Below are 22,437 nucleotides of genomic sequence, written 5' to 3'. Positions count from 1 at the left end.
CGCGGGCTGCCATCCCCCCCTAGCGTTCAGCGCTCCCTGGGGAGCGGCAGGGCCCGGCCCCAGCCCCTCTGCAGCGGGACCTGCCCCAGCCGGGGGCCTGCAGCTGCCCCCAGCCCGCCCAGCAGGGCAGGGAGCCCCCGGGGAGCCCGAGGCTCGCAGAACCGGCACCGCGGTGCACAGAATTATACATTCATTTAGGCTGGAAAAGACCTTGCCGATCATGGCCAACCGTTAGCCCCGCACTGCCAAGCCCACCACTAAACCATGTCCCCAAGCGCCACATCTACATGTTTTTTAAACACCTCCAGCGACGGTGACTCCACCACCTCCCTGGACAGCCTGTTCCAGTGCTTGACAATCCTTCCCGTGAAGAAATTTTCCCTGATATCCAATCTAAACCTCCCCTAGCACAACCTGAGGCCGTTACCTGGGAGAAGACACCGACCACCCTCGCCTACAGCCCCTGTCAGGCAGCTGTAGGGAGTGATAAGCCCCCCCTGAGCCCCCTCCTCTCCAGGCTGAACCCCCAGTGCCCTCAGCTGTTCCTCATAAGGCTTGTGCTCCAGCCCCTTCCCCAGCTCTGTCGCCCGTCTCTGGATACGCTCCAGCACCTCAAGGTCTTTCTTGTAGTGAGGGCCCCAAAACTGAACCCAGAATTTGAGATGTAACCCCACCAGTGCTAAGTACAGCGGGATGGTCACTGCCCTGGTCCTGCTGGCCACGCTACTGCGGACACAAGCACACAGGCAGCCCTGCCGCACAGCTCAGGGGGGAGCTCTGCCAGTGCCAGGGGCCTCTGCCTCTGCAAACACTGCCTCGGGAGCCCCTCTCCACTGCCCGGTCTCCACATGTGTACTGGAGAAAGCAGGGACAAGGACAAATGGGATAGGATGGAGCAGGGTGGAGGTGACCCCAAAATAAAGGCACCAAAAGACTCAACGCAGACTTAAAAATGAATAGTGCCGTGGCACTAAGAGGGCAGCCCTGGGGTGCAGGGCTTCTGTTTCACTCACTTCTGTTCTCCATCAGAAGCAGCCATGTCCTGGAAGACAGCGCCGCTGCCTGCACTGGACAGGCAGCGCTGCAGGGAGCCGTAGCCAAACCACATGTTTTTCACCATGACTCTGCGAAGACCTGGAGGGATAGAGCACTGAGAGATAGGAGCAAGCAGCCAGGGCAGCTCTGACCAGTCTGTGCTTCAGCACCGCTGCCCTAATCTGGTCGGATACCCCCAGGGCACCCACAGCTCCGATCTGTGTCTGCAGAGGGGCTGTAGATAATCTGTCCCCCATGGCCCACCTCCCTTTCATCAAGGGTACCTCTTCCCCACACTTCTCCAGACTGCATGTGTGCAGGGGAAGCAGTTTGTCCATCAAGGAAGATGCTGCAGAAGTGCCAAGGGTAGACCCAGGGAACCGCAGGCATCATAACCCACCTCTGGCTTTCAGTCTTTGCATTTCTTCTGCAGGAACTTCAATGAGGTCGTGCCTGCCCTTCTCAGGGCTCTGGACCAGGTACGCCTCGCTGCTCATCTCCTGCCTGCTCAGCTCCAGCTTCCTGACCTCCATCCCTGTGGAGCGAGAAAACCAGGCACTGAACCAGGGTTCAGCTTTCCGCCAGAGCTCCCACTCCAGCAAAGTACCACAAGGACATTGTAAGCCCAGCCAAGATCCACAGCAGCAGCAGATCCCTTTCAGTGCAAACCACGTGGGCTCAGTTTGTCTCCTGCACCCAAAGGTTTCTTACAGTCCTCTTACAATGCATGGCGTGAGAGGTGCCCCCACACTATGAGATTTCTGCATGGAGGAAACAGGGAGAAGGCTGTAGGGTTAACAAGAGATGAGCCAGAGGGGGAGAGGTGCCAGGAGTGGAATTGGTCTGGGAACCAGATGGGATGACTAAGCTGGGTCCCAGTGAGCTGCCCTCCCCTGGCTCTGCTGGTGCCACTCACCAACGTTCCCATGCTGGATCGTGATCTTTGTCCTCCCTGCAGTCAGCAGTGGGGCTAAGTGTGACACCACTCTGTCGCAGAGCTCAACAACAGCCATGGGCCCGCTGATAACCTGCAGACACAGAGAGAGCAATGAAAATCAGCACCTGCACTGCCAGCTCACACTTCCCACAGCTCACAAGAGTTTTCTTCAATGCTTGGTCCTTGGCAGAAAAAGAGAAGTTGGGACTCAAGGCTTTTGCTTTGCTTTTCTCTGATTTCTTCACTAAAGGATGTTCCTGATTCCTTCAGCAGGGAGACAAGATTGGCAATGAGGGAAACCTGCTGGTCTTTATAAAAAGCCATTAAAACAGCATGGGTATAAACAACTAAATAAGCCTCTGGAAAGAAAGTAGATTTTTAGACCTGACTCCTGATTGTTGCAAAGCTGTGGAACAACCATCCTCTCTTCCTGGAAAAGGTTTCACCCAGAAACAGACTCCACTTCTGGAAGGGTAGCTGGTGACTGGCCCCATTACTCAAGGTCCTGGGTGTGTTGGGCAGCACAAGCGCCACCCCTGCAGTACATGCACTCAAACCCTTTCTTCTTCAGCAGAGATATCTGCTGCACCAGCTACACAGGGCCACAGCTGGGTTTCTGCCACTATCGAAAAGCTGTGAGTAATTGTGGCCACGGAGACCTAAGCAGCTCTAAGCGATGAGGTAAACTCTGAACTATTCAGCATCCTTTTGTCTCTTGAGTCCCTGGCTTGGTTCCTGGAGCGCTGGCCAGGCCAGACACTGTCACACATTTCCCAGAGACAGGTGGGGAGTGCAGACCATACAACAGACACAAAAGGCCCATGTGAGACGGGAAGAAGCTAATGGAGAAAATCCTAACTGGGGTGGGATGATGGCAATCCCTCACACAAAGCCTGACAGTGTTGTGAACAGCATGGGGGCTGATGACAGATAGCTCCTTGGCAGCCCACCCACTGAAAATACAACAAACTATGAAGTGAAGGGCACTGCCCTGCCAGAGACAGCAGGATATCGGAGCACGGAATCTACAATGTACCGGGAATCTGCAAACTGTGAGTAATCAGGCTGACAAAGTGGAGTGGCTTGAAGAGAGCTGAGAAAGCCACCGGAAGGGTTTGCAAGGCAGGCACCGCCTGACTGCGCCTGTTTGCAGGAGAACTTTTTTGCACCTCCAACAAATGAGGCAACAGTAAGGCAGCTGGTCCTTACCTGAGCTGGCAGCGGCTCCATGCCCATGCTTGCAGCACTTTCACAAGCTCCATAAGACGGGCAGAAAGGCTGCATGTGACCATGCAAGGACAGGTGCTCAGCCTGCTGCCATACACCTGGCCAAGGAGCTGCACACACACAAGATGAACAGATGCAGCATGCAGCGACCAGACCGCTGGTGACCGTTACCTGGCCGACTGATGACCATGTTTCAATATTCTGCTCTTTCAGGATTAACTCAGTCACTTCCATGTAATACTGGCCCAACTGCTCCAGCATCTCCAGCTCCTCTCCCTCCTGGACTTCCACATCAGAAACTTGCTTTAGTAATTGAAGCACTGCAAGGAGATCAGACGACTCCAGCATGGGTGTCTCTCCTTCCCTCAGAACAGTTGCCAAGAGATCAAGAGCACCAAGAGCAACAGAGAGGTTCATGTCTTGGACATCACTTGTGAAGATATTCTCAGGAATCTGCCAAGGAAAAAACGTTTTAGTTCAGTGCAGAACCCTGATTCTGTGTGATCATCAGCTATGCCCTGGCAATGCCCTGCATGCCCTCGCTGCTGTGAGGCCACCTGCCTGGCCAACCAGGCACACCTTAGGGGAAGGAGACGTGACATTTTGAGCTCTCATGTCCAGCCTCTCGACCTCAGTGAGACAAGTCAACCTGAAGCAACACTTTGCTTGTTTGATCACAGCACAAGTTACAGCTGTATTGGTCACACTCTCCAACAGCATCTCAGAAAAAGCCACAGGTGTAACTGCTGGCAAAATGATCTCAGACACCAGTAGGTCCAGCAAGTCCACCCCAATGGCTCCTGCCTGCTCCTGGTGTCATCTGCCACTGCTGGGGCTGCAGGACTCACCACAGTCCTCTCTGCAAGCGTGTTCACACGGCCGACAAGTGAGCGGCTGGATTCCAGCTGAGCTTTTTTCAGTTGCCAGTATGCATCTGAGAATAAACCAAAAGCATAACCATTGCTGTGGTGTCTAGCAGTGTGCTTAACACATGCCATGCTCTAAGCCAGGGGAATGGTCCTCAGATGGTGGGTAAGTTTGTAGGACAGTTCAGGACAAGGAGACTTCACAGCTGTATTTTATTTCTAGTATAAGATCCCATCTGCAGAGACAGACTAACACTTCTTTTCTGCCTCCTCCCCACATCCCCCTGGCCAATGAGTCTGGAGATGCCTGAATGGGAAGGCACTTCTACAGCCTTGCAGCCAGAAGCCATGCAACATGTTCAACCACTGCTTAACTGGAGAACAGCAAAATAACCCGTCAGAGTGCGTGCAGCTGAAGCAAAGTCACAGCTACAGCAGGTTTTGCATGAGATCTCTGCAGAGCAGGCATGAGGCCTCCCCCTCACTGGCCGTCCCCTAGCTAGGATATCCAGGAGTGAATGCCATGGAAGTAACGAATAAATAAATAACAGATGCTGTACCCTTTCTGTAGCGACAGATAAAAGGCAAAGTCTGCAAACAAGATGTGTAACTGAATCCACTGCTGCCAACTTCAAAAACTCGGCATTCCTCAACAGGCCCTGTGGAAACACACACAAACAGACGGCCCGGATCCCCCAGAGCTGTGCCACCCCCAGCAGGTACCACGTTCCCTGGGAGCAGTCCACGAACTCTCCTGAACACAAAAGCTGTAAGCTGCTCCTCCAGCAGCACCAGCGCCAGAGCAGAGCAGGGACCGGGCAAATCTTGCCCAGAAGGAACTCAGAGGAGGCAGCAGTGCCAGGTCCTGAGTGCGTGATGTATCCGTAATGTCACACCAGCCTGGCTGAGGCCGAATCCCTCCTCCCAGCAGAACAGCAAAGCACCGGGCATGCAAACCCCAGGAAACAGCATCACTGACAAGTAAGCCATTTCTCTCAGTAGAGGAGAAAGCCTGTAATTAGTCGAGGACATCTGACCAGCTGTCTTTCCTAGGGTCTTCGCAGGCATCTTCAGTGACCAAGGGTTTATTGACGACTGTGCCTTTAAGTTTGATTTGTAACCTGCCTGGCCCAGCTCTGAATGTGATTCTGCTTTTCTTCCCAAAGGAGAAGCATCACTCCACAGACTGCACCACATTCCCTCTCTATGGATGGGACTGGCTTCTCGGACTACCCCGCATGCTGCGCCCCCGCTGCAGAAGGGAGCTGAAGCAGAGGGCAATGAGACTCACCTGGGCAAAGAAACTGTGCGGTCACCTCCTGAACGCTGCTCTCGATCTCCAGAGCATTGGAGCTCCACCCAAACACAAGGTCTTGCTCTACTACCCAGCATGAGCGAACTTTCTCAATCTGCTCCACGCTGAGGACTTTCTGCCAGATGTGCAAGTCAGTAATGTTCCCACTGAAGGATTCCTTCTCCCTGAAGGTGCCCCCCAGGGAATCTTGATCCTGCCCAATTATCAAAGTCCCCTGGCCGTAGATGGCCTGGGGGGAAGATGGTCCCACAGCACACAAACCGCTGGCAGATGCCCTCCTTTTACCGTCAGCATAGATGGCCCAGGTCCCGTTTTCCTGCTGCCAGGTCACACAAAAGTGATGCCACTGTCCATCGGCACGGAACACTGGCAGGTATGGGGAATGGTGCCCGTGGACTATGAGAGCAAATCGAACAAAGCCTTCCTCGTCGACAAAGCCACGGACCTGGAACTCGTTAATAAAAGCTGGCACAGCGTAGGAGAAGATGGTAGCAATCTCCTGGGTCCTGGTGTCCCACTGGAGGTGGGCGCAGGCTGTGACAGCAGGCAGTCCTGGGAAGTCAGAGAGCACCTTCACATATTTTGTGTCTGTTTTGTCTCCAAATATCAGGACTGGTGCAATGTGGTCCCCTAGAAGGAGAAATTTCAGCCAGCATAAAGGAAGAAGCATGGGCCAAAGCCTGCTCATCTTCCACTGGGACGAAACCACCATTTCCATGTGCCTCTTAAGCTAAGAGCTCAGCACGCAGCAAGGCTTCTGACTCCCCCATGCCTGGAGAGGATCAGGAAGGCAGGCAAACGGAGATTGCATCATTTCAGCAAGTGTCATTTCCAGAAACTTAAGTTTTCTAGCAAATAGGATTGCAAACAATGAATATGGAAGGAACAGCATGTTCCCAAGCATCCCATGCTATAGCAAACAGTCAAGTAAGACCTTTGAGGCATCTGCCATGCAGTGCCTTACCACTGTGGAACCCCCGTTCCCCTGGTCCTGTCTCTAACATCATCTCCGCAGGACCTGCATGTCACAAATGGTGAGGCTGAGCAAAGCCACACCTGCTTTATAGGGAGATGGTACCTAGGGAGATGGACCAAGCAGAGGAGCCCCTTTGCAACTCCCTTCTGTTGCAATTCATTAAAAGATCTTGACAGTGACCAGCCGATACTGCTGGGATAACTGTTGTTCATGCTGCCAGCTCCAGCTTGTGACTAGAGGTCCTAGGCATTGCCACAATAAAAAGAAGAGTGGCAACTTTTCCAGTCAGATTAATTTTTCAGAATTAAAAAGATCCACCAGTGAACACGTCTCCAAATAGTCCAAGCCCACTTATACTCACGTCTCCATTTTGGTTTGTGCAGGACACCATCCCTTTCATTTAGCCAGATGGAACCTCTGATATGGTGGGACTGCAGCAGTTTGCTAAAGGAAGCTTGCTCACTGTCTTGGGGTTCAAAAAGCAGCTGAGCAAAGCATTGTTCACAGTATCTATCTGCATGCCACCAGTTCAAAGCAGTGGTCACATATTCGTACACGTGTCTTGAGGTCTCAATTGTGACAGGAACAAAATCTGGAGAAAGACATACACAACATGAAACAGAAAATCTCTCCAACCCACTTTCGAGCCACATACACTACAGGGTCAGTCGCTTGCAGCATCTGCAAGCATCTACAAATACTGTCTGGTGCACTCTGGAGGAGCCAAAGGCAGGAGCTCATTTCCCTACCCAGCCCCCAGGATGTTCAGTGGGTACAGTGCGATAGAAAAGTCCAGGCTATATTTGACCTAGAATGAGGGACATCTGTGATTCTGCTCACAACCTGCATTGCTGACCTAGGGCTGGAGCTGGGCACGCTCTGGTGGGACACAGAACCATGCCAAGCTCAGCCAAAGAAAAAGTTCACTGTGGTATGCCCAGGGATTGCCCTCAGGACAGCTTGCTCAAAGCAGTTATGTACAAGCAAGTTTTCTTATTTTATCCCCCCTTCCCAGCTCCTACCAGCTTCTGCATTTGCAGATGCAAGTTACAAGCACAAAATAATCTGTTTTGTTTGCAGCTACAGTGGCACAAAGACGAGCAGCTAAGCAGGACTTACCTGGTTTTAGGCAGTAATTTCATAATCAGCCAAGCAAATACTCAGCTATGCAAATATAATTTCAGGCACAAAACAGGGCATCAGAAGAAGTTTATTTACCTTTATTTCTGCCACTGGACACCTTTCATGCGTTGCTTCTCTGTGCTAAATATTGCTTGTAAAAACATACAGAAATGCTGCTAAAAACACTAACCTTTAGAAGTCTGGTTCTTGGCAAGGGCTGCAAAGGCAAAGAGACTCCTGGACAGATTACCGACCTGTTGGAGAGGATGTGTTGTAACATTCCTTCAAAGCATTAATACCATCTCAAATCCTGAAATTATAAAAAAACTCACCAGAAAGCTGAAGAACCAAGAATCAGGTCTCAAGTCTCTCCTAAACATGCTGAACAGCTGGAAAGCTTTCACCCTTTGCTAGAATAAACAAAATACTATTAGAGATGCATTGCAGAGACAGAAGCATTCTGCACAAAGTCAGTTCTCAGGCAAGGCTCCTTTCCTCACAAAGTCTTGAATCAAAAAAGAGAGCACGATGCTCTCTGAAATACCTGTCCTGGGTAGCGTCCTATCAAAATAATTATCCGTTCTTAAAGAACTCAAGGTCTCAGTTTACCATTTGTTTCCAGGATATGGGTTAATCATAAAACATATACAGATATTAATAGACAGGCAAGTTAGCAGAGCCTCTTTATCTGCATTAACTAAATAAAAAAGCCATCACAAATCGCATTGTTAAACCGTGTCACATCACTGGCATCTTTTCTCGTTTCTGTTAAAGCCCGCAGGAATACGGATCAGAGCAGACCCTGAGGCCAGCGCAGCTGGGCCCCACGAGCAGAGCCGAACACACAGCTCCGATGCCAGGGCTGAGCCGGTGAGCTCCGCCGCACCACCCTGGCCGGCCGGGGGAGCCCTGGCTGCGGCTGTGCAACACCTCGTAAAGTCCTAGAGGAGGGTACGTAAAGGTACAAACACGGAAACCGGCAGTGCGATCCCCAATGCAAACAAGTCCCAAAGCCGCCTCTCGGCCCCGACGCTGCCAGCCGCGGGTGGCCCCTGCACTTGGCGGGGCGCTCCCCCGCGCAGCCCCCGCGCAGCCCCCGCGCAGTCCCCGCGCACAGCCCCGCGCACAGCCCAGCACTGCGCTGCCGCGGGACCCCGCAGGTCCGTGCCGGCGCCCGGGCTCTAAAGACGTTCGCAGTTCTCCGCAGCTCAGCAGCGGCTTTTTACAGCCGCAGAACGCAGCCCCGAGGCCGCCAGGGAGCAGCACGCCGGGCTCCGCGCCAGCCTGGCACCGGGGGGGGCAGCGCCCCGCCAGCCGCGTCCCGCACGTCTGCACCGCGGGGCCGCCGGGGCTCGGGGCCCGCAGGCCGCCTGCAGCCTGGGGGAGCCGCCAGCGAGCCTGCCGGCGGCGCGGCTGGTACCGGGCCGGAACCGCCGGGAAGGACCGAGCTCCGCCCGCAGCCGCTGGCCGCGGGAGCCCGGCGGGGGCTTGGGCAGCGCCGGCCCCGGCGGAGCTGAAGGGACCGCGACGCCTGCTCCGCGGGGCCACCGCGCCCTGCCCCGCACACCGCACACTGCCCCGCACACCGTTCCCCCTCCGCACCCCGCCCCGCACACCCCGCACACCGCGCTCCGCCCCGCACACCCCGCATACCGCGCTCCGCTCCGCGCTCCGCACCTCCCCCGCCCGCCAGCGCCGGGCCTGCCGGGGCGCCCCGTGGGCAGGGGGGCTGGGCCGGGCCGAGCGGCGGCACGGAGGGGCTGCGGCAGCGCGGGGCCGGGGCCGGGCGGGTGGCGCCTGAACGGCTACACCGAGTCTCCGGGGCGGTGCTGGGCTCGGGCATCCCCTTCCCGCACCCCACACCCCCCTCCCGCAACCCCATCCCGCATCCCCATCCCACATCTCCATCCCACATTGCCCTCCTGCACCCACACCCCCACCCTGCATCCTCATCCCGCACCCTGCTCCAGGATGGCTCCTCCAGCGCGCTCTGCTCCCGACGCCCGTGGCCCCCGACAGCGAAGCACTCACACTGCTCCCCGCACTGCAGCCGGCACTACCGGCACGGGCGAGCTTCTTCCCAGGCAATCACTTCTTCATGGAAGTTCCCGATAAAGCTTCCTAGGAAATCTGGCACATGGTCTTGGCAGAAAAACCAGGCATGGGGGAGTTACCCGAGATCCTCGCAGTAGCAAGAGTCTAGTAGCAGCGTGCCCAGGGCGCAGGTGGCGGCAGACGGCACAGGAGCAGATGTCGAGGACAAACACAAGAGCGGGGCGATGCAGCGGGCAGGGCTGCAGGGTAGGGGCGGCGCAGGCACCCCCAGCACGCGATCGCCTCACCCAGCGGTCTCAGTGTTCTGACATCTCCGCAGGCCTGGGCCCGCGGCAGCCCCAGGGAGGATGTGGATGCTGGGGGGCCCCAGGCTGCCCCGCAGGCCAGCAGCGCTCCCACCTCGCGGGACAGAGCTGGTCTTTTGGTTAATGCCCACTCTCTTTTGCTACAGCAACAGGCACGCGGTTCCCACTCCTCCCCTCCGAACAAATGCTTGGATCACACCATGGATTCATGGGCAACTGGCTTTTGTTCTTCAGGGTCTTCGTCTGGGAATGAAGGCAATTACCACGTCCCAGCCTCTCTGCTCCCTGCAATAAATCTCTCACAGAAGAATGGACCGTGGAGGCAGCTGCCCCCGGCTGCTTAGTCACCGCTGCCTGTTGGGAAACGGGCTGGCGCTTGGGGACAGAGCGGCATGGAGCGCCAAAGGCTCACGAAGCCACATGGCAGCACCGGGAGAGGGCTCTGCGACTCGCGGCAGCTTGGCCAAAACTTCATCCTGCTTCCCTCAGTGATGGAGGGAGCAAAGGCTCCGAGGTAGAGCCCAGGTTTACACCAAAGATCTTCGGAGGAAAAGTGCAATGAGTTTTCCAAACTTAGGGCTGGATTAGCTTTAATAAGAGTTAAAAGAGTTCCCCAGCAGATATTGTTTTCTTTATGCCCGTGTCTTAGACAGAATTAAACACCATTTGTAACAGCACTAAATGCAGTTTTCTGATAGTATTAGAAACAGAATCCAGCCCACAGCCTCCACAGCCTCCAGCATCACTCCTTTTTTCTACAGCTGCATAAATAAATCATCCTCTGTGCACATGCAGAGAGGTGAAGTTTCCCCGTGCTCACTGGATGCCACCTGAGTTTCCAACCTCACCAAAGTTCTTTGGATTTACGTGTGAACTAACTTCCGTAATTACCCACTAGACTTTCAAACAAAACTTGATGCTTTGGCTGGCAGCAAGGATGGCTCTAGAGATGCCGGCAAGAACACTTCACTGGCACTTCAAAGGAAAGGTCACAGCCAGCAAGCGGAAGCTAATACTTGGTACCTCATTGTCCTTTCACCTAAAAATCACCCCTAAAAGGCCCCAGAGAGTGCAGGCTCCTGGGCTGTTGAGCAGGTCCAGAAAGTGGGGTCCAGTGCCTGGCCTGCTGGACCCTTCCTTTGGACCTCTCAGCTCTCTGGAGGGTTTCCTGCAGCCACATGGACACTGCCATCTGCTCCTTACCATGGCGGCAGAGTCATCACCACCAGTGCTGGTAATTCATCGTTGTACTGGCACTAATCCCCACAAAGCTAATATTCTAGCCAGTCGGCTGTCTCCTCAAGGCAACTGCAGTTCCTGAAGTCAGCCTCCATTCATACATCTCAAAATAAATCAGAAATAACAGAGTTCTTAGAGTCCAGAGGTGTCCATCCAGTGCAAGAAGACCTTGGCAAGAAGGCATATGACCTTGAGACAATTAGATGGAAAAATCCCAACATACTTTTAATGCCTGTAAAACTCTCTAACAAGCAGCTGAGCAAAGGGCAAATTGTGTTGCACAGTTTGGGTGTTGCTGTCACTCTGAGGTAGCTTATTTTTGAATCAGTTGCAATTCTATTTACGTGCAGACAATTTTAACAATCAGCTCAGGTGCATTTTAAGAAGCGCTATCCTTACCAGTTAGCAAACCCTGATCTGCCACCCTCAAGGCGCATCTTTCACACAACCCTTGGAAGAGCTTCCCAGCACATGGGCTAGCAACATGTTAATCTTTATAAATCAAATATTTGCCAAGTAGAGTAGAAAGCCATGTGTCTGAGCAAAATGCACTGAAAAATGGAACAAAGTGCCGTGCGTGTCAGAGATCACTGGGTCGTGTTGCAGGCCTGTCCCTTGCAGAGTTATCCTTCAAAATGACATTTCCCTAGCACAGCTGTAGATGTTATTCCACTCCAGCATTTGGTTTATTTCCCACTTTTTACTGCACCAAACTGAACCAGCTTCTCCTTATGGAGTTTAATGTCACCCAAACTTTGTTTGAACTAAATTCAGTTCTGAGCTGAGACAGGGCTTGCCTGTCAGACTTACAAGGCATTGGTAGAAGAGACGGAGACTTACCTCCCTCCCCCCAGCACTGGGGCTGTGAAAGTATGTCAGACTCCTGCCATACCTCAATTATTTTACACTTTCACGCATCTGAAAATTTCACGAGCTGCTGTTTGGTGCTGATGCCTCACACTGATACCAGCGCTGCTTCTGCAGCTCAAAGCTTCCGCGGTACCCTTATTTATCTGCTTATGGATGTTTCTCTTTGCTTCTGCAAGGGATACATCTATCACAGCGTTTGGGAGAAACTCAAAGCACAGAGCCTCCATATAATAAACTGTCTTTGACTGTCCAACTACTTATTATTCAGAAAGATGAGTGAAGCAGTTGCTGCTTCTCTCAGCTAATGCCGAATACTTGTAAAGGGGCAGTCGGGCTGTTTGTGAGAGCACAGGTAAGAACTGGAGCCTTCTGCTGCCTCTAATTCAGGCACTTCCTTGAGAAGCACAGAGCCCAGTTGTCTCTCACATGCAGAAACTAAAACTCTAGGCTGCTTCTATGGGGCCAAAACACTTCTGCTTTCCAGTTCCACCAACAAAGCCTTCCATCAAGTGCCATCCACCCCTGCTCAAGAGCGTTGCAAATGGGCAGTTTGTGACTTCCACAAATAAAAGTCTGTGGCAGACCTAAGGCCGAGAATAGACAGTCTACCACTGAAACAGGAACAGGACTGATGGTTCCTGAGCATGTTCTTGGCCTGTATATTTAACACATCCCTGGAACAGACACTTCCATGCTAAAGCTCCTCTGTTTTTCCTTCCTAGCCCCCTGAGATTCTCATGTATGAAGAGATATGGGAGCCTGCTGTCCCATGAACTCCAGCTGGCTGAAAGGCTGCTGGCTTCTGCTCTGCAGGACCTCCGGGTCAGCTCTCCCCAAAGAAGATCCATCAGTATTCAGGAAGCAATTAACACTGCATTGCAGTGATCAGGTCACGGCACAACTTCCCCTGTTACAGCTGACAGGGAGACATCAGTCCAGGACATCCCATGCCTGTCACTCCAAAGCAAGCTGTTAACACACGTTACCACTCTCACATGGATCAAGCTATCAGAAGCAGAAGCGCCTGGAAAAATCTAGACAACACTTCCACCTCCTCTGGACAAAGCCACAGCATTGCTACCTAACCTCCATGCACACCTTAGGCAGAAGACTGGTCTGTAGCACCGTAGCAGCCACTGACGAGCCGAGCTACCCAGCACCCTTCAGAAGTGCACACTTTGCTCTTTGGACTGTGGATCGTGGACGCAATTTCACAATCACAGCTCTGCAGGACAGAGACATAGAGGACACGTGTTCAAGGTAATTCTTTAGGTTTCCAAACAAGCATCCTTATTCTGCATACCGAAGGTCTGTGCTGATTTGCTTTCATGGCCAGACACCTGCATGTTTGGCAATGCCATTATTCGTCTAGTTCTCTCAATTTCCTCTCCCCATGTCCTTTCAATCTGTCACATCAGGGCTGACCAAAGTTCCTGATGTTACAAACCTCACATCAAGAGTCTGAGATGTCAGGGATATGTGCCCCAGGAAGCTGAGAAGAGAGGGCACAAATTCACTGGTAGGAAGAACAACACCTGCCCAAGGGGACAGAGTGACTCAAGCACCTCGGTCTCAAGAGCCTGTCTGTACTGCCACCTCCTTGCACAGCAAAACACACTATTCACCCTGCAGTTCCGACTGTGCCATGCCCCCATCAGTAGAACGTCGCCTGCCTTCAGTGCGTGGCTCACACCTCAACTGCATGCACACAGGACGACATGCAAGAGCTCTGCAGCCAGTGTCGGCGCCTGCTCTCCCAGTTCTGTGCACTGCTCAAAGCACAGCGTGGCATCGGTCGCTGAAGACCCGCAGCAGGCGCAACTTCATGGCATATGGCAATCATGTTATATGCCTGGGGAGACTGAACCGATAGCAAGGAAAAGACTGTCCTAATTTACCTCTGTGGCTTTCCTGATGCTTGCTTGCTGGAAGAACTCCTGCACCAGCAGAAAAAAAGTTGGAGACTTGCTGACTAAATGAGTTTATTCTAATAGATCTTGCTACAATGGCAGAGGTGGTCAGCTGCTTCCCTTCCAGTTTCAGTGCTGGTCACAAGAAGCAGCTGAGACTATTTGTGTTGCTGCATTGCTTTCAGGGCCTTTGTAGGGTTAGTAATTTGGGAGACTGTTAAACATTCAGAGTGTCAATTACGGAGCATTGCCCAGGGCTTAGAACTTGCATTAGATGGGTAAAAAAATCTGTTCTGTGAATGCTGGTGCTTAGTCCTCGTCCTGGCTAAGCAATGCAGAAGGCCTGCTGCAGTTCTGGTGTGCAGAACCCCACTTGGTGCTAATTTCCTGTGATACACCACTGACAGCTACAAGACATCTCAGCTGAGAAGAAAGTCTTTCCTCTGCAACCCCAGGCTTATATTTCTAGAGCCAATGATCCTATTCCAGTGCTATTTTGCTTTCTAGACTTGTTCGTAGAGTTAGATTTAACCATGGTTTTATTTTGTTGTTTTTGTTTCTTAAACGCCCCCAAGTCTCAGTGAGGTTTGTTTCAACAATCTCTTGTGGACATGCCAGCCTTAATCTCACTCTTCCAGGCCCTTCTTATTGTCTGGGATGAAAGCACAACACAGACCCTCCCCTGCTAATTGCCATCTTTATGTTTCCCAGTGACAGGTGTATTGTCTGGAGGAACAGACCCAATTGTGTGCCTGCGCAGTAGGGCATCAGCTGCTGATGTTAGAGAGCCTTTCAGGGGAGCTTGGGCACGGCTGCTTATTTAGTGCCATCATTTATAACAAATCTGTGTAGCCTAGAAACTTGTAATAGAAAAAAATAGGACCTGCCTTTATTCATCTTTGTTTTTTTCTCAAGCTACTAACTACTCCTAAATCTCCCATTCCCCTACCAGCAAGACAGGGCATTTGGTTCTCACTCTCTTTGAAACAGTAAGTATCTCTAATATCCTTTTTCCATAATTTTCTAATAAATGGGTTTTGCTGGTTTAACCAGACACCCACTGTGCATCTGCTTTGACCTGTAATCCCAGCTAGCAAAAAGTTTGCAAACTGTTATTCCCATGGGGTGCATTCTGAAGCAATGGGGCTAGTCAATATGCATGGGCTGATTCACAAACATCGGAGAGAGATGGTTTATATCCTCCAGAGATCCTGACTAGCAGCCCTGAGGCTGGCAGCTTGCTGGAGGGGACAGTGACTCTGCGCCTGCTTTATCAATTCAAAAGAGGGGCTCTGGTGCTCAGAGTGAGGAAAGGCAGCAGCAAGACAGCTCTTGAGAGATGAGAGGAAAAAGTACAAGAACAATATTAGCCCCAGATTGCATCTGTCTTTCCCATTTTTCACATTAAAGGGTAAAGCTTTCCATACATGCCTGCTGCACAACAGCCCAGCTCCAGCCAGTACTGCAGCACCCTGTGACCAGGAACGCAACAGACCACCAGGCAGATGGCCCAGCTCTGCTGCAGGAACCTGGCCATACAGAAACCTCCTCTACGCTGGATTTAATCATGTCCATCACGAGACAGGAGGGAGGGTCTATAAACAACTGGTGTAAGCAGTTCCACATCAGCTTGCAGGAATACAGATGTGGAGAAAGAGGAAGCGTGTTGCGTCTGGTGGGCCCCCGCAGTTTTGGAGCACTGCGGTCAGACTAGCACAGGCATCCACGAGGAGGATCCCCCTTGTTTCTGCTCTCTCCCACTCCGTGCAACGTCAACAGGGGCATCCAATAACCGGTGCTGGGAGACCTGTGCCTACACGCAGGTGTCATGCCAAGGAGCACAAGGAGCCCGGAGGGACACAGCGGACCCCTGGGGCCATGGTGGCCCCCTGGAGACCCTCCCTGGGCTGGCCATGGAGTCACAGCACTTCCGTGCTGTACACGCTCTTGCCCAGCAAAGCAGACCTACGCACACACAAAACACTTTAAAACACCCTATGGCTATTTATACAAAGCAACAGTGAGTGGTAAGAAAAGTAATTATGGCTTTCATAGCTTAAAAAGGATGTGAGGCTTTGCTTCCACCAGGTACAGAGTGAAGCTTTTTCCCAGTGCCACATAATTAATCCTGTGAGGCTGGAATCATCAGTTCAGCACTTGATCAGCTGCTGTCGGTATCTGAGCTACTCTCTGTTTTAGCTCTAGGATGTTCAGTGGTTCCTGTTGTGATCCCAGGGAAGACAAAAGCATTTTGGGTCCCATAGGATGAAATACAGACTCAGCTCCAAAGTAGTATTAGGAGTTTATCACCACTTGTCTGTTTGAATGAGACAGACACCTCCCTACTCATCAGCTCTTCCCATCTTTGTCAGAATGAGGAGATGAAGCTAGATTCCTGTCACTGAGATACAGTAATAAAGGTTAAATGTGGATATTTAGGGCTATACATTACAGACCACAGAATTATAAAATATACTCAGGTGTTGTAATAGAAGATCCACACGCTGCTTTGAAGCCTGCAGAGGAGAGCCACCTCTTCTAACGCTGCCTCGGCTTCCCTGCACAAGGAGGAATGAAGGGGTAGTACCTGGCAATGAAAGCACAGAAAGAACCAAAGATCCACAGGACGTGTAATTGCTCCCTCAGGGTCAAGTCACTGCTTAGATTGGGCTGTCACACACAAACCTCCTTTTGGGTGCAATCCAGGTGATCATTCAGATTTTCTAGCCCAGTGTCAACGTTACTGTACTCACCCACTTTCTGCAGGCAGAGGAAGGAACGCAGCAACTGAGGCACTGACCCACCCTTAGATTATGAAGGGACAATTTGCATGTAAGATATTCTCAAAGCTAGGAAGACCCCTGTCTAACGGCTTGCCCACTTCTAAAAGACCACTTTCACGGTTCCTAGCCATCCCTGATGTAGCTGGGCTCAACTGCAACTTTTGGAAGGCACTGAACCCACTCGAGGACACCAATATTCTCAGACAGAAGCAAGCAGAGCCAGGGAAGCTGCTGTGATCCACACGTACCTGCAAAACCAGCATCATCTGCAGCAGGTTATTTTTCACAAGCCAGGCCTCTCTCCCTACTTCCCTGCAGTTTTCTTCATGCTGGTTTGCAGTACTCCTGGCTGCCCAGCTCCCGGGTTTAAGACTGGGTCCTCACTGCTCAGTATTCCCACTGTATTTTTCTTCCCACCTCACTCACATTTCATGGTATTCCTCAGTGCAAATGGGAGACACTTTTCCTGCAATACAGCAGGTTACAGCCATAATATATATGCAGCCTCTACCTGCTGCTCCAAATGTGTCCTGCCAATGTGAACACTTACAGGTTAGAAACACCTATTTTTGGAAGTTTAGCCCATCTCTGCTGTCATGTTCAGTCAACTCAAATGCATATTCACGGTCCAGATGGACTCCCCACTTCACATCCCTTTTAATGACACACAGCAGCATCTCAGAGAGAGGCACAGAGACCTCTTCATACCTGAAACTCTCCTTCCTCTTCCAACTCCTGCATTTTTGCCAGCTTGTTCTGCCAGAACCTAAATAAAGACAAAAACTTGATTCCAACACTACTAACAGAAGGACTTTTGCAATTGTCAACAGAACACCAGAAATTCAGGCACTTCCCCTAAACAGTATTGACAAGTGATAGACAGTAGCATAATGATTTGAGCAGCATAATGCCAGAGAACAGTGTAAGATCAGCACTGGGCTTTCTTGAGTTTCTAGCTGCACAGCATGTACCTGAGAGCCAGCAAAGGGCTCCCCGTGTACTCCCTTTGTCCCCCTCCCTTGGAAGGAGACACTCTGCTGCTTATGTCCACACCTCTGCCAGAAACTTTTTCTTCTTCAGAAAATGGTTCTTTCCAAAATTCCTGGGAACTTGCTTCACATTTCAGCACCTCATCCCCTTGACTGCACCACTTCTCTGCTCCCAGCTTCAACCTTTTCTTTCCGTTTTCAAAGCAATGAAGACAGCCTCCTGGCCTCAGGTTAACTCTCTATCTCCTGTAATGAGTTTGAACACCTCGACTAAATTTGCTTTCAGAAGCTACAGCTGTACAACAAAGAAGATCCCTGAGAGATCACCTCTGTCCTGACCTGAACAGGTACTTACTGGATTAGCTTTGTTTTAGCCACAGGTTGGTAAAGTTTTAGTCTATCTAGTTCTGATCTTGTCAGAATTGTATTTAAATTCTCCTGACAGATTCTTGGCCTGCACTTTGTTAACAGATCGTTGTTGAAGCAAGATGTTTGAAATTAGAGTGGTTTTGAACAGGAGAGACACATGGTGCATTTATTCTCCGGTTCAGTGATTCTCTCTCTGCCTGGCTCCCCTCCTAACACAGGTTCACCCTGGGACATCACCAGAGCTGCTGACTAGTTTGGGAACTGGCGCCAGTTTGCTGGAATGTGCACAAGACAGCCATGACCAGGGTTCGGGCACAACTGCAGTGTGTGCTTTCAGTTTCTGGACAACTTGCACCGCCTCTGGCCAGCTCTAATGACAACCAGTCCCACACTGGGCTGCTGGGCTGGATGGTGCAGGGCCCCGGTATATTCTCCTACGAGCTCTGCAGACAAAGTTGAACGTCAGGGCGGTCAGCCATGCAGTTATCCAGACTTCGTGCAGCAGAGATTCAAGTGTGCCTACCCATAAGCACAAGAAAGCATTTCTTGGGTTTCTCTGTCACTTCACATGCAGGTGCCAAGGGTGATTTGTCACCTTCCATTTTGAATGGTTGTAAGCACCAGTCCCATAGCCATAAGCTACTGGGCACCACAATCCCACCAGTGCTATACTGGGATCCTTGCTGGCTTATACCTGAGAGCTGCAGGCTTCACTGGTGTGCTACAGAATGCTCGAGGCTGTCTCGGTGTCTGCAGCTGTTGGGCTCGCTGTGGCTGTTGGGGTTGCCTGGCTGTCCTTTGAAAATCTCCAACAAACAGGTGCCAAGTGATGCCAGTGCTGGAACAGTGGAAACCCTCTGCCCACTGCTCTAACCCGTTACACAAACCCAGTCCAGTCTCTACAGGATCAAACCCCTCACCTGCTTTACTTTTTGTCACTCCCTTATTCTAGAAAGCAAAAAACTGACTGATGATTTACACTTGTGCCCCTGAAGAGACAGCATGTTTGTCTCTCATACTGCAAGAGCAGGTGCAAGCTTCATAGAGTAAAAATTGTACTGAAGATTTTGTTAAACATTCCAAGTTACCCAATGTCTCTTTAAATAAGGTCCAAGAATTCAAGGTGTCATTTGGCACTCATGCACAAAGACAGCACTGAATACAAAACCAGGAAACCAGGCAGGGTATAAATGCAGACACCAAAATACCTGGAAGTTTATATGTTACATACACAAACTGTAAAGACATAGGCTGCAGCTTGAATGCCCACCTGTTGAGAGAAACACTAACATTCCTTGTATCCCAAGTAAGTTTTAAAAAATGTGTCTGCAGTGCTATTTAACTTCCCTGTCAGATGTCTTGTAGGATGATAAACCTGGATTGCAGCTTTGCTAAAGCTAGAAACAGACTTCAGGACTGTTTTAAAAAAGTAAAGAGAAAGGTTTGCATTCTTCAGGCTTCAGCACAGTTCATTGTACCCGGTTAGGGTAAGCTCTGGAAGTACGTAGCCCTAGATTTTCATAGAGGATACAGAACACGATGTCCCTTCCAACCCAGTACAGTGGGTACCCAACGACAGTGGTTATGCCTAGTGATGCCACCCATCACCCCACCAACTGTTCAGAGGAACGCAGGGCAGCTGTCAGGGTCTGGTGGTCCTGGTAACCCACGCTGCAGGACTCGGAAGGGCTGCAGAAACCATGAACAAGACATCTGTGTATACAGTGGAGGGCATCAATCCAGAAGCAAAGTTTGCAGTGCAACGGGTGTGAAAAAGCCCACGTAAGATGTTCAGAAAAGATCTTATTCTTAAGACAATCAGTTGTATCTACATAAATGGGACTGGAAATAGGTCCCATAAAGTTGAGAGGGAGAAACAAGCATTCGTCTGAATCTCAGCCAGCCATTAACCAGCAATAGATGGAGCTAGTGGTGCACTAAGATGGCTTTGAACTAGTTAAGAGATGTACCTGCACATCTGCAAAAGAGCCAGGCGCGTACCTGGGAGGATAGGAAAAGACACTATATTACTAGAAGGTAAAACAATAATTGTAGGACATCTGCTTAGTTGTCAAGGACCAAGAGGGAAATAAAGCTGTTGTCCCCTCTAGCTAAAACCTGCTGTTTCTTTTTCCCCAGACTCCCAACCACCAACTGCTCTACAGTTTGTATGCCAATCCAATTTTGACGCCTGTAATTCACCCCAGAGACTGTTTATTTTAACTTTATCAAGTGAAGAGAAAAACAACTGTGCTAGAATAAAAAAAAGAGCATCTGGCAGCAAGATATTCTTTCTCTCAGACAGCTTCCCAGCCTAACTGGTATACAAGAAAATGGGATTTTACTTACCCAAGGGTTAAAAGAAGGGGGAGAAGAGAGTTTAGAGTGCAGGTTCTCTGTGTGTTTATCTTAAAGATGGTCTTTCCTGGTCTGTTGGAACAAATGCTCTCAGTATATTGTGCTCCACTTCAAACGAGGCAGCCAAGCCTCATATGGGCCCTACAGGACACAGCAGCAATGAACCCACCCAGAGAACACTGTCTGATGTAGCTAGACTATGCCAGAAAAGTGACCTCTGGAACTCCACCAGCTTAGCAATGTATCCCCAGGAGCCCCCAGCCTGTGTTGGACAGAGCAACACAGCTTTTTGACAGCCCACAGAAACCAAAGGGCACTTAGGAAAACAGACACATCCCTTCCTTTTTCCAGATTTTGAGTATCAGGTGCCTTTCCCCCCTCTTTAGTGGCACTGCAGCTTTGAGCAACGCCAGCAGAATTTGCCATCTGCAAGGTGTCCTCAGTGAGAGCTTATAAATCAGACAATCTCTTGTTTCCTGATCCCTAACATAAGCCAATTCTTTCATATTTCATGATGAGACTTTCCTATTCACTAGCAGGGGCTAGTGCCACGCTTGGCTCTGCAGCTCCTCCAGCCTGAACACGGCTGGTGGGTTTTTTTCTGTGAGACTGGCACAATCAAGAAAGAGGCTGGGGTTTGGTTTTCTTCCCCATGGCTGTTTTTGTTCCCTCCCATTGGCAAGTATTTTTAACACTGGAGAAAAAAAGCAGACATTGCACAATAGCCATGCCCACCCACCCCATTTTTGTTTGCATACTTCCATCAGAGTAACACTGATGGAGAACGTTCATTTTTAAATAATTAGGAGGGACACTGCAGACATGTAGATTTGGTCTGGACACATGGGACCCTACTTTCATTCTTAGGCCATCTGCTAATTGGGTACTGTTCAGAGGGAGCCTGCAAGATGTCTGACTCACTACTGATGTAAAAGCCATCGTTCCTCCTAGAACAAAACACAGGTGTGCTCCTCTCAGCAACACCACCTACTCAGACGGTCACATTCTGAGCATTAACTACTACAAGAAGGAAGACACTTTGCCCAGTAAAATACTTGGGGAAAGTTTCCTTTAGGCAAGGAGCCAATGCAGTAACATTATTGTGTTGTTCTACAAGAGAGAGGGCCTCACGTAACTAACATTTAAAGTGTGGAATGAGTAACATTTTATTTTTTCTTTGATTAACAAGATTTTTAATTTCAGGCACTTATACATCTAGAAAGCAAGTTAGGTATGTGGTAAACTTCGGAAAAAAATCTTACTACATGTCTCCCTGGCTTTAAAATGTATCCTTTCTTGAGAGGTTGCCACATGTTCTTTTCTCTACAGAGACACAAGGGCATTCCTTTTAACAGGTCAGGAAGCTGGAGGAAAAGTTAAAACAGAGGTCAGATGTAGTTTACCCAGAAAATACTGAATTTTATTGACCTTTTCCATATACTGCAGGTCTTCCCTAGTTTTGAAAAGGGACATCTCTCTTTTACCGTATAGCCATTACATTAACAGCATACCAGTTTTAGGTAAGTCTCCATTTTCTCCTGCGGTTATAGGTTCTTAAGATCTAATCATGAAAGTTTGGGATTCCCCCCCCCCCCCTTTTTGTCCTTTATCGGCAAGTCTCAAAACTTTTTACAAAACCCATTAGCCAAGTCCCACAACCCCATAAACACGGCATTACTTCCACCTTACATATGGCAAAACGAAGGCACAGGAACAGCGAAGGAAGGAATAAGGAGCAGCTCAGGCTCACGGACATAAGCAGGGCCGGAGCCTGACCAAGCACCCGGCCCGACCCCATCCCCTGCCCCGACAGGCCTGTCCCCGGGGCCCAGCGGCACCCTCCGCACCACGGCCCACCGGACAATCGGGGTCCGGCAGCGTCAGCGGCATAGGGCAGCCCAGCACCACCCGCTCAGCGTAAGCTACAGGTAAACCAAGACAGGGCTGCGCAGGCTCCGCCGCGCCCGGCACGAAGCCTTCCCTCGAGGGCAGCTGCAGGGCCAGGCTGAGCCCTGTGACGAGGCACCCCGGAGCCAGGCACGTCCCCACCGACGGTACCTGCCCTCCGCCCGCCGCTATTT

The 22,437-nt window shown here is 50.9% G+C and overlaps 1 protein-coding gene across 2 annotated transcripts in view; it reads right to left on the bottom strand.

The window, feature by feature from the left end:
* ADGRD2 (adhesion G protein-coupled receptor D2) overlaps positions 1–8,546 on the bottom strand; it is a 28,825-nt gene extending 20,279 nt beyond the window's left edge. Inside the window, exons 1-10 of one of the 2 annotated variants that reach the window (XM_040607548.1) lie at positions 7,811–8,546; positions 7,669–7,732; positions 6,718–6,948; positions 5,357–6,010; positions 4,626–4,724; positions 4,048–4,133; positions 3,371–3,652; positions 1,952–2,063; positions 1,436–1,570; positions 1,014–1,134 (exon numbers count right to left, since the gene is read on the bottom strand). In XM_040607548.1, the coding sequence (XP_040463482.1) occupies positions 1,014–1,134; positions 1,436–1,570; positions 1,952–2,063; positions 3,371–3,652; positions 4,048–4,133; positions 4,626–4,724; positions 5,357–6,010; positions 6,718–6,948; positions 7,669–7,732; positions 7,811–7,858 (1,832 nt within the window). In that variant the 5' untranslated portion in view covers positions 7,859–8,546. The remainder of the gene's footprint in view (positions 1–1,013; positions 1,135–1,435; positions 1,571–1,951; positions 2,064–3,370; positions 3,653–4,047; positions 4,134–4,625; positions 4,725–5,356; positions 6,011–6,717; positions 6,949–7,668; positions 7,733–7,810) is intronic. The other variant, XM_040607549.1, reaches the window with a different exon arrangement.
* Positions 8,547–22,437: the final 13,891 nt, after the last annotated feature.

Source organism: Falco naumanni, chromosome 9 (assembly GCF_017639655.2).
Source record: "Falco naumanni isolate bFalNau1 chromosome 9, bFalNau1.pat, whole genome shotgun sequence".
Classification (NCBI taxonomy): Eukaryota; Metazoa; Chordata; class Aves; order Falconiformes; family Falconidae; genus Falco; species Falco naumanni.
This window is presented reverse-complemented; position numbering and strand designations above follow the sequence as displayed.